The 13400-nt window shown below is 41.1% G+C and overlaps 1 protein-coding gene across 8 annotated transcripts in view; it reads right to left on the reverse strand.

The window, feature by feature from the left end:
* Positions 1-1688: 1688 nt before the first annotated feature.
* The window catches only part of LOC143293827 (histone deacetylase 4-like), a 239966-nt gene continuing 228254 nt past the window's right edge, over positions 1689-13400 (reverse strand). For all 8 annotated transcript variants that reach the window (XM_076605101.1, XM_076605107.1, XM_076605108.1 and 5 more), the window contains 3 exons: positions 11001-11085; positions 10247-10382; positions 1689-9336 (listed from right to left, as the gene is read on the reverse strand). In XM_076605101.1, the coding sequence (XP_076461216.1) occupies positions 9291-9336; positions 10247-10382; positions 11001-11085 (267 nt within the window). In that variant the 3' untranslated portion in view covers positions 1689-9290. The remainder of the gene's footprint in view (positions 9337-10246; positions 10383-11000; positions 11086-13400) is intronic.

Below are 13400 nucleotides of genomic sequence, written 5' to 3' on the forward strand. Positions count from 1 at the left end.
GACTTGATAACCACTTTGCACTAATAACAAAACACATCCAATTTATGACAAAATGCAAGCAGTATATCAACAAAATACAGATAACATGTTAACAGAACACACCCAACAGGTCAACAAAAACATGAGCGATATGTTAAACAAAGCAGATTCAGCAAGGACTCCACTAAACGATGGTATGACAAAAATCCATTCATGGATCTTCCAGTACAGTTCAGTATAACATATATGAATGGTCAATTGCAGTGTGATGAACCTACATAAGAGTCAAGTTTTTTGGTTTGTTTTTCTATCAAATAAAGCACAAGCTATTTTGTAAGAGAAGCACTGAGGGACGTTTTTAAGATGGACGACAACATGCTCATCTTGGTGTGGCATGAAGTGCTGGGGAACAAGGCCATGGAAAAGTTCTGTTTCCCAGTCCAGATAGAAAGCAACCTGACACAACAGCTGACATGATCTACTGATGTCATAATTATGGATTATTTTATGCTCTCAATACTACTTTTTTTTCTCCAGTCCAAGCTACAGCTTAAAACCTACTTAAGTATTTGTTTTAAGCCAGGAGATTTTTACTGACCCTCACATTTGTAATTCACCAAAGTGAAAGTGCATGAATACAGAGACAGATAGTAATAAATGTGGTGAGAAGTGATTTACAGAGACAAACAGATAGTAATAAATGTGGTTTTCTTTCCTTTTCGCTTATCTTGTTTGTTCCCATATCAGAAAAAGCCATTATCATGTCAGTCTTTCAGAGGCCACGAAAAATAATCTCTGTATATACATGTCTTGGGTCAATGTCTTCTTTTTGTTCATCAGAGCACTGATGCAGTTCTTTCTCTACACTCTACAAAGCAGTCTCACCTTGGATCATCTACATCACAACAATGTTTACCAGCAGTTCACACCTCCCTGGTTCATTTCAGCTGAGACAATTGCCCTTTGTCAATGTCAAACCAAGATTAGTGGAATGGGAGAACACACACACACACACACACACACACAAACACACTTGTTTTAACATTCCCACCCCACTCCTCTGACACAGTTTACAAGAACAATAGCACATCCACAATAACACAACTGGGATACACTTGAAGTGCAGTTTCCTTTTTGTCCCCTTCTTGTTTCACCAAAGTTTACAATAATGGTCAACATTTGTTTCCCCATCTTAATCATTATTTGCTCAAATGTTTTCATCAGCCATTAGTGTTCACTACTAACTCTACATAAAAACACACGGGTCCATCACATACTCATGTGAAGTTGAACAGAAAAGATGTTGCACTCTGTATTTTCATTATCACTAATCATTTAGCACTTTCATCTTTGATTCAAATATTGATGCGTTTTCCTTTTTATAGTGCTGCACAAAGCAAGAAAGAAATGAAACCAGTACTGTCAAAGTATAATGTCAAAGACACAGACCAGATATTCATGCACAAACACAACCGTATATATGGGGGAGAACAGTGTACAATCTGTGATGCCTTTAAAACAATTTGTTTATCCATGGTGTCCCTCATTTGCAAATAACAGCCAGGAAAACAGGAATTTAAGTTTGCTTTTTAATCTCTTTTGTTTTCACATAGATCTGATATTGATAAACTGCCAAGATGGCAATTACAGTGTTTCATTAAGTGTGTCAGACAGATTCTAACAGTTTGTTGTGATAACACACACTGATAGTGTATCCCAGCAACAGACACCAACAGCTGGTTGTGTCATCACATCAATGCCTACAGCTTGCCATGGTCGTGTCATCATATCAATGCTGACAGCTTGCCATGGTCCTGTCATCACATCAATGCCTACATCTTGCCATGGTCGTGTCATCATATCAATGCTGACAGCTTGCCATGGTTGTGTCATCACATCAATGCTGACAGCTTGCCATGGTCGTGTCATCAAATCAATGCTGACAGCTTGCCATGGTTGTGTCATCACATCAATGCTGACAGCTTGCCATGGTTGTGTCATCAAATCAATGCCTACAGCTTGCCATGGTTGTGTCATCACATCAATGCCTACAGCTTGCCATGGTTGTGTCATCAAATCAATGCTGACAGCTTGCCATGGTTGTGTCATCACATCAATGCTGACAGCTTGCCATGGTCATGTCATCAAATCAATGCTGACAGCTTGCCATGGTCGTGTCATCAAATCAATGCTGACAGCTTGCCATGGTTGTGTCATCACATCAATGCTGACAGCTTGCCATGGTCGTGTCATCAAATCAATGCTGACAGCTTGCCATGGTTGTGTCATCAAATCAATGCTGACAGCCTGCCATGGTCATGTCAACACATCAATGCTGACAGCTTGCCATGGTCATGTCATCACATCAATGCTGACAGCTTGCCATGGTCGTGTCATCACATCAATGCTGACAGCTTGCCATGGTCGTGTCATCAAATCAATGCTGACAGTTTGCCATGGTCGTGTCATCACATCAATGCTGACAGCTTGCCATGGTCGAGTCATCAAGTCAATGCTGACAGTTTGCTGTGGTCGTGTCAACACATCAATGCCAACAGTTTGCCATGGCTCTGTACAGACACAATCTGCCCTTGTAAAAGACACTGTCAGTTTGTCAGCAACAGACTGATGCTGGTGGTAGCTGACCACACTCGCCATGACCAGCCTCTGTTCCAACATTATGAAGACATCTTTCCTCACATCACCACAACAGTACCAACTTTGTCCTAATCTTAACAGATTCAAGCCACGGCTTTTTCACTTTTTCTGCTATCTTTGCAGAACCAAACTGACATGGATCAACATCATTAACAAAAAATTCCCAGATGCTTCTTATTATCTTTAAAATACAACAACAATGCAGAATGATGAGAAAGGAATACAACAATGTCATTTAACACGTGAAAAAAACACTTTCTCTACTATCTAATGAGAAGCATAAGTTTCCAACAAACTATGTTTCAGTTTAAGTCATTCCAATTAACTGAAAGTGACACAAGACAAACACACACACACATATTTATATATATACACACACATTTTGTTTTTAAAAACGAGCCCAAGTCCTGCTTGGAACATTAATCTGACCAACACCAATCTAAACAGGCAACAAGACATACAAGATCAGGATGGGATGAGGGAGGAGGCTTAAAGCACAATACCAACTTCACTCTGCCTGCATGTGTCATAGTGATGAAGCTTCCCACAGTGTGTTAACTCTCCAGTCTGTGGAGGATACACATGTTGTCTATGTATAGGCAAGACGAGCAGAATTCAACAAGATGGGAAGAAATACTCTACATAGGAACAGGCAGGGAAGGGGAAACAGTGTCCACAGTTTAATTTCCCCAGTTATACTAACAAAACAAGAGAAAACAACAACTGTCAATAAATCACATCTTTGAAAGCACTTTCAGATCACACATTATTTAAAGTATTGTTCTGCTCTCACAATCAGTAGATTCAATACAAAAGCATTAGCTAGTATGGTCCAGTAATATTTCTCCTTTGCAAGTGTCAAAGTTGAGGTCCTCATGACCATTTAGGTGCCAGACCCATCGACAGAAACATCCCCTTTGTGTTGAGCCAAACCTCTGGCCCTAGCTGCATCATCATCTCTCCATCCATGGCAGTAGAAATGTTTGCTGGGAGTGTTTTCCACACCAGAATGACAACTCTAGACAGGCAGACACCATCATTGGTCAGTCTGACCCAGTATTAACTTTCTTTTGTAAACAAACACACACACATACACTCTCTTTCTCTCACCCATTTATTTCCTGAAAATTCTATCTACAATAATGCCTCAGTATAAAGACCACTGGTGGTGAGTGTTGACAGACACAGGGATCTGAGTGTGAAGTGATGAATGTGTGAAATGATGAATGTGTGAAGTGAAGTGCAACTTGTCCATGAAGTCAACAGACAATGTGTAAAACTTTAAAAAGTCCAAGCATTGTGATGTAATAATGTCTCACTAGTCATATATTCTGTTCATTATGATGTAATAATTAGTCCAGTTAGTCACATGTTCTGTCATTATGATGCGATTATTCATTCTCTCTCTCTTACACACACACACACACACACACACATATATACACAGAGCACAATTATGCACACACACAACTGATGAACTCAACTTCTTAAATGAAGAATATACAACTAAATTACTAAAGCCTGACAAAGCCATACTCCAACCCATTAAATTTGATAATGAAGCAGGAATCAAAGCCACACGCACACAAACTCTCACACACACCATGACTTTATTGAACACTGCACAGATATCCAGTCACAGGTGTTATAAAAGACAGTGGTGACACTGTTACCAGTCCACCACACCCCTAATGCTTGTCAAAAAAACAAACAACAAAAAACGACCCCTTCCAATCCCTCTGAGATATTTGCTCTATAAAACACAGCAGAATCTCTTGGGTCCTGGATTCTAACAGTCACACAATGTGAACCAGCCTGCAGAAGCCAAACATCCACCAATCATAACAATGGCTGTGGTATTCTATACAAATTTACAGGAGAAAACTTCAGGTATGAAGAATAGGACTGGGCATTACAAAGTCATCCCAAAATGAAATTTGTAAATAAATCTGGATAATGAAGGAAACTTGCAGAAGCATACTTAAGTCATGAAATTTGATTAAGCTAATAAGATCCATAATAATCACAAATAAAAATTTCAGACCAAACACTGAAAGAACAAAACCAAGACTAGAAAACTGCTGGAGGTCACTAAATAAAAACAACAGGAAAAAAAACAACAACTGCTCCTGATGTAATGGACTCACAGACATTCAAAAACAGCCAAAAAGAAGGCTGTTTCCATTTCATATAATTATACATATATTAAGAAAGCTATTTTCAATTCATATGGTACATTGAAATTAGCAACCTTTGGCAAAGTCTTTTCTTTCTTTGTTATGCTTTTAAGTCCAAAGATTGACAAAAAAACCAGACATGTTTCCCTCCCAAACCATGTGATTGTGATTGTGACTTTGTGGTGTTGAAAAGCCCTAGCATTCTCAGTAACAAAGACTCGTTCTCATACAATCGGTGTGTGTGTGTGTGTGTCTCACTGTCATCGATAAACTTTGTGTTTCTGTATCAGTGTGTGTGTGCATGCGTGTATGTCCATGTATTTGGGGGTGAGTTTCAAAGTGAGTAATCAGTCTTCATAAAAGATTTTACGTGACATCTTCATATGATTTGTGTGTGTGTGTGTGTGTGTGTGTGTGTGTTATGTTTGAAACTATTGATAATTTTTGTCTGTAGTCTGGAAGTTTGGAACAGAAGGATGCAAAGATATAGAAGCACAAGAAGCAAAAAGAACTGAATACAAAAGTACATGATTTTGTTTTATTCTGAGTACAACAAACATAACCAGAACTGCATGCATATTTGACAGTCCAGTGAGGTATGGTGTGTGTCTGTGCCTCTGTGTGTATGCGTGTGTGTGTGTGTGTATGTGCATGCGCGCGCTTCCGTGCATGTGTCTGTGTGTGTGTGTGCATGTGTCTGTCTTTGAACAGAAAATATCACAATGATCATTCAATGAAAACATAGATGATCCTCAAACAACTTACAGGTTACAATATTTTTCTGTAAAGATTCTTTGTTATTTTCAATATTTTCTTTCCTTTTTTTTTCCACTATTGGTCCTTGAATCAAACAAAAAAAACCCAAAAAAAGTGGTTTCAAGTCAGTACCTTTTCTTTCAAAAAGCTGTGCCAGTTATGAAAGAACCAGCATTGATGGATTTTTTTCCCCAGCTTTGAAAACAAATATCCATTATGTTCTGTAAACTATAAACTTGTTTTTGTGGAATATAGGATCAGCTCCATGTCCCATCTCAAAACTGGCTGCTTTACAGGTCTGCCTTCTCTGTAGACAATACTGGTGAAACAGTTTTGATTCTGAACAGAGGTTGTGAAACGTGTACACCTGACGATACCTTAGCCCATAAAACAACAGCTATGGCCCATAAAGGCCCATAACAAGACAAAGGAAACAGAAAAATTACCCCAAATAAAGCAGCACAATAACATAACAGATTTAAATTACTTCTCAATTCAGTAAGATTCATAACATATCACAACATTACAATCAAACAGAAAGTAAGACATCTTTGACAACACAACACATCTGCCCCATTCCCCATAAAAAGAAGTGTCTTGAGAACAACACAAATAACAATACTGATTGGTGTTGTAGTTATCTTCGTGTGATAAAAGTACACACCAACAACTGACACACTGTACAAAATATGCAGTTGGAATTCCTTGGAGCAGATGAAGAAAACAACAAATCAATCCTATCCAAACCCAACATTTCTGTCAAAACCGATTGGCTGTTCCATCTTGACACTGCAAACATTGCTTTTATCTGCACATTTAATATGAAGTCAAACTGATCTGTTTTTTGTGACTGTGGTGTGACCAGATGTTAAGGATAAAAAAACAAAACATTAAGACAAGTAATGAAACAAAAAGCATTCAGAGCCAGACAAGGAATTCAGAAACTGTTAGATGAGACAGGCTGACTGATCTTCAGAAACTGTTAGATGGGAGGCCGACTGATCTTCAGAAACTGTTAGATGAGACAGGCTGACTGATCTTCAGAAACTGTTTGACGTGAGACTGATGGACCAGAACACCTGGACCCAAGCAGTGAACAGAATCTTCACTGACCAAGGGGCGGATCTAGTTGTCACCACAAGTTGACCAAACTCTTGTCTTCATCACAATATTGAGAAATCGGTGTGCTTCAGGAGAAAATAAACAGTGACTCAGAACAAAAAAGGTTGATCCAAAACTGCAATTTAAAATAATTTCACAATCCTGGCTATCCAAATAATGTTTCATTATTTGTTTTAGTTGGTCAAAGACAGCAAAAAAATGAATAACAGAAACCTCCTGGTAATTAGTGGTGGATTTTTTTTCCTGTCACACATCACTTAATTTCCTTTTATTCCTCTGACTGGACATGGCCACAGTGAAGCAATAATAATCATAATATATATTACTTCAACTTCAGACTGTACAGTGTAATAGACCTGTACATTCAATTCATGACAGAACATGTCAGATTTGACAAGAACCATTACAGAAGCACAAACAATATTGCCAACATGTTCATCCACATTTATCACATATACAGTTATTGTTCACAGTCAAACTTAAGCAATCATGCCAAAATATCTTTATCAAATTTATGTAGATGTTCTTCTTCTTTTTTTAACAGAAACATCACAAGCCACATCCAAATGCTGGAACCTTTCAGCATAAAAGCACAAAAACCAACTGATACAAGACAAAGAGAGAGATGCATCATCTGACCCATTGCTTGACATGATAACTGACTGGGACAACAGATGAGAAAGGAAAAATTGATGTACATATCTGTATTGCTCAGTAGATATATGGATCAAAATATAAACATCTCTTTTCAAGGAACATGGACTAAGCATTTGGCGCAGTATGAAACATCAGCTTCATTTGTTCAGGTGTATCATTCCACAATTGCTCCCTGTTCTGGCCTCCCATGGCTACATGTCCTGTCCCCCAATTCCCTCCTCTGACCACTCATCCCTGCTGTCTGCTCAGTAATCATCCCCCACCCACCCTCCTACCCCACCAGTGGCCTGGTCCACACAGGACTGTCAGCAGAACCAGTGCACTGACAGTCGCTACCTCACTGAAGACAGTCCCTACCTCAGTCCCCCCCCCTCCCCTCCCACTGCAGGATGTGACCAATGTGGTGGCTGTGGCCAAGGCCTGGAAACAGAACCAGCTGTGTCCACAGCAACACCATGCCAGGTGTGTTTCCAGCATGTTGGAGGTCCTGAGGTAATGCTGGTCCTGCTTGTCAGCCTTTCTGGTGTTTACCAGCACTGTACAGGGTTTTATCAGGGCTGTTGAAAATGCTTCTCACATTGTGCATTGTCACCAAGTTGTACAAAACTTGACTACAGCTGTATATAGTTTACTACAGCCTACAGCTTTGGTGAGGGTGCATAAAGCTTTAGTACAGCTGCACACTGCTTTCCAACAGTCTACATGTATGGCTGTATAGGGCTTTATGATGACTGTACAAGACTTTACCAGGCCTTAAAGGACTTCATACTGCCTGGCAGGACCATAGCCTGGTCTGAAGGGCTTTACAATCAAGGCAATGCAGCAATGCAGGACATGGAAAAGATCAAAGTCAGTACAGACAATGCACATGCAATGACAGTACTGCTGTGCAACTCATGAGCATGGGGGTAGGTGAGGGATGACAGAGGAGGGTGTGAGCGATGCACAGGGCTGAGTGAAGCTGTGGAAAGGCCTTTCGCCGGACGGGGATGCTGCACATTGTCCTCACCACACCAACATTCCTGTCTATACACATGGAGCCCAACAGGCCACACCCTCTAACCCAAGCACCGGTAATGAATATACCATAAACACCCACACACTGACAAGCTTGATAGTTTCTGGTACATCTATCACATACTACAGGATATCATACATCTCACAGAATATTTCTCTAGCCTTCATCATCATGGCAATGAAAACAAACATCTGTGACACCAAAACAAGACACCACCTGGGGGCCTGTCTGTCTTCTGCTGCCATGGTCTGCACACCCGGTGGTGCCACTGGAAGGGTCGTGAATACACAGTCTGATTGGGGCAGGGATATTTCACTGTGACACAGGGTGAACATAACAAAGGCTACACTCCATGTTCACCCAATGGATGGAGACATACTGGCCACACCCCCTGTCACTGCAAGTGACGTGATTGACACTGCCTCCTGCCCACACGGCCTGTCTATCTGTAGATCTGTCACTCCCATCACCACTGGAGCTGGTACAGCCAAATGCCTGCCACACACCCCACAGTTATGATGCTGGCATAACATGACGAAATGTGATGTGAGTGAGCTCTGCAAGACTGGCAGCTGGAGGGAAAACACAGATGGGCAAAATGGAGTAATGGTCACAACACTGACTGCACCACTGTAGCATAACTACCATGGACAACACAGATCTGATGAACACAAAACAATCAGGTGGCACTTGGGATGGAGACGATGATACACAGACACTACAGGCAGCTGTAGGTAGGGCTGTATACAGTGTGGCCACACAGGGGTGGGCAGGTGGTGCACACACAACAGGTGTGGCTGAGCCGGCCAGCGGAACACCGAGTCCCTGTGTGCTGTGGGGGAGAGGGCTTATTACTCTCTCCATGGCCTCTTCATTCTCTCCCTTACTTCCTCTTCTGCTTCTCTCCCTTCTCCATTCCATGTTTAGGTGCCTTCTTCCATGGGTTCCAATTCCTGCTCCACAGAACCACTGCAACACACAGCATCACCCGTGTCAGGTCACTGTCTGTTATGTCATGTCTGTCCATCACATTTCATTTGTCTCTTATTTCTTTTGGTGTCCACACTGGTTGGCATTATAGCTCACATGCTTTTCCTGGGGCATTTCATTCAATAAAGTCTTCAACGAGATCTGACAGGGTGATGCTTCAACAAAACTGTCAACCTCTCTGGTTCCAGGCTGACCATATGGGCTTATTTCAAAAGCCGCAAGAATGCTTCAAATCAAAATAATTAACAGTTTTCTAGCTTCATTTCATCAAAAGTTAGCAATGGATCCATGCCTAACCCACTTTACCACCCCTCCCCACACCCATCAGCCATCCCCCACTTTTTGTGGCTGGAGACACAAAACTGAATGAACAACAAGCAAGCCAGCATGCCCAAGTGTCAAAATAACAAAGCTGCTTTCGCCAGAATCCCTGTCAGCAAATGAATCATCGCTTGTGACAAAGTCACTCATTTTCTGAGCTTTGTAAACTTCAGTGTCATTCATTGTTTACAAAAATAGTGATATGAACTTGAAAACTCGGCCAAAGTTTGTGCAAACACAAGCAGGAAAGCAGTAACACCAGAACGAGGCAGTTTTGTGAAGGCTGCTGAGTACAGCCGAACACTTCCGGACCTTGTGTAAACAGAGCCACGATCGTGGCCCATCGCGCTTCAAAGGGAACGCCACAATTGTGGACCACTGCTTTCTTCGGGTCAATGTCCCAAAACACTCTGTCATTCTTAAAATTTCCTTGGTTAATTCTTCAGGATCCTCAAAGTCTGCCTTAGTTATACATCCACTGTTTATGGGCTAAATGTTATCTGCTGCCTTACTTTGTTTCACTTGTCTGATGTCTTGCATTCTATGCTCATTCGAAAACACCACTTACCTTCTTTTGACAGCAACCATGGACAGTGAAGCAAGGGCAGTAACTGTGTCAGCTTCCACACTGTCCAGTTTCTGGGCCTCCATTAGGGTCTGGCTGATAGTGCCTAGGTACCGCTTCACACAAGGCCAGTGACGAGCTGCACACACACCACTATACTATCACCCTGTGACATTTTAACACATTGTGACACACACACAGCACACTGCTATCTTCTGTGACACCATGACACACCAGACACACTGTGACACACACAGCACTCTGCAACACTACGGCACATTATGTTCAGCACACCCATTAATGTGACTTAATTGCAGCACAGAAAGAAAACTTCATGAAAGCCACACAATGCAACATATCACAGCTTTGCACAGTATGCCTCATTATCACTGATGCACAAGTCACTGTACTCCTAGACCACAGATCATTAAACACAGACACATCTAAGCACTCATTGAACATAAACTGAAAGAAGAAAACAGCATCCTTCCATAATGGAAACACAAAGAAAAAATTTGTTCATTGTACATGGATTGTTTTCCATGATATTTTGCCTGGTTACGTCTATCTTTTTTTTCTCTCCATCCAATGCAGAAAACCATGTGCGCAGCAATTTCATCAAATAACAAACAAACAAAAGACATAGTGAGAGAAAAGAAAAATGGAAAATGGCAAAAATATATGCTCCATGGACTTGACTAAGACCAAAAAAACGTCACCCCAAGACTATGGTATGACAGAGAGAGGCAGCACATACTCTGTATTCTGATGGTGGTTTCCAGTGTGTCCAGGGCAGGCTTGCACACAGGGCGAGTCAGCTCCTTCTCACTGATGGGCATCAGCTGTCAACACACATCATGTGTAGTCATTGTGATACAGCTGTCAACACACATCATGTGTAGTCATTGTGATACAGCTGTCAACACACGTGTAGTCATTGTGATACAGCTGTCAACACACGTGTAGTCATTGTGATACAGCTGTCAACACACATGTGTAGTCATTGTGATACCGCTGTCAACACACATGTGTAGTCATTGTGAAACAGCTGTCAACACACATGTGTAGTCATTGTGATACAGCTGTCAACACACATCATGTGTAGTCATTGTGATACGGCTGTCAACACACATTATGTGTAGTCATTGTGATATTTGTGATACAGCCATCAACACACATGTATAGTCATTGTGATACAGCTGTCAACACACATGTATAGTCATTGTGATACAGCTGTCAACACAAATCATGTGTAGTCACTATGATACAGCTGTCAACACACATCATGTGTAGTCACTATGATACAGCTGTCAAAACACATCATGTGTAGTCACTGTGATACAGCTGTCAACACACATGTGTAGTCATTGTGATACAGCTGTCAACACACATGTGTAGTCATTGTGAAACAGCTGTCAACACACATGTGTAGTCATTGTGATACAGCTGTCAACACACATCATGTGTAGTCATTGTGATACAGCTGTCAACACACATCATGTGTAGTCACTGTGATACAGCTGTCAACACACATCATGTATAGTCATTGTGATACAGCTGTCAACACAAATCATGTGTAGTCACTATGATACAGCTGTCAACACACATCATGTGTAGTCACTATGATACAGCTGTCAAAACACATCATGTGTAGTCATTGTGATACAGCTGTCAACACAAATCATGTGTAGTCATTGTGATACGGCTTTCAACACACATCATGTGTAGTCATTGTGATACAGCTGTCAACACACATGTGTAGTCATTGTGATACAGCTGTCAACACACATCATGTGTAGTCATTGTGATACAGCTGTCAACACACATGTGTAGTCATTGTGATACAGCTGTCAACACACATGTGTAGTCATTGTGATACAGCTGTCAACACACATGTGTAGTCATTGTGATATTTGTGATACAGCCATCAACACACATGTGTAGTCATTGTGATACAGCTGTCAACACAAATCATGTGTAGTCATTGTGATACAGCTGTCAACACACATCATGTGTAGTCACTATGATACAGCTATCAACACACATCATGTGTAGTCATTGTGATACAGCTGTCAACACACATCATGTGTAGTCATTGTGATACAGCCGTCAACACACATGTGTAGTCATTGTGAAACAGCTGTCAACACACATCATGTGTAGTCATTGTGATACAGCTGTCAACACACATCATGTGTAGTCATTGTGAAACAGCTGTCAACACACATCATGTGTAGTCATTGTGATACAGCTGTCAACACACATCATGTGTAGTCATTGTGATACAGCTGTCAACACACATCATGTGTAGTCATTGTGATACCGCTGTCAACACACATGTGTAGTCATTGTGATACAGCTGTCAACACACATGTGTAGTCATTGTGAAACAGCTGTCAACACACATGTGTAGTCATTGTGATACAGCTGTCAACACACATGTGTAGTCATTGTGATATTTGTGATACAGCCATCAACACACATGTGTAGTCATTGTGATACAGCTGTCAACACAAATCATGTGTAGTTATTGTGATACAGCTGTCAACACACATCATGTGTAGTCACTATGATACAGCTGTCAACACACATCATGTGTAGTCATTGTGATACAGCTGTCAACACACATCATGTGTAGTCATTGTGAAACAGCTGTCAACACACATGTGTAGTCATTGTGATACAGCTGTCAACACACATGTGTAGTCATTGTGATACCGCTGTCAACACACATGTGTAGTCATTGTGATACCGCTGTCAACACACATCATGTGTTGTCATTGTGATACAGCTGTCAACACACATCATGTGTTGTCATTGTGAAACAGCTGTCAACACACATCATGCGTAGTCATTGTGATACCGCTGTCAACACACATCATGCGTAGTCATTGTGAAACAGCTGTCAACACACATGTGTAGTCATTGTGAAACAGCTGTCAACACACATGTGTAGTCATTGTGATACAGCTGTCAACACACATCATGTGTAGTCATTGTGATACAGCTGTCAACACACATCATGTGTAGTCATTGTGATACAGCTGTCAACACACATCATGTGTAGTCATTGTGATACGGCTGTCAACATCATGCGTAGTCATTGTGATACAGCTGTCAACACACATCATGTATAGTCATTGTGATACAGCTGTCA

This window comes from Babylonia areolata, chromosome 19, assembly GCF_041734735.1.
Source record: "Babylonia areolata isolate BAREFJ2019XMU chromosome 19, ASM4173473v1, whole genome shotgun sequence".
Lineage (NCBI taxonomy): Eukaryota > Metazoa > Mollusca > Gastropoda > Neogastropoda > Buccinidae > Babylonia > Babylonia areolata.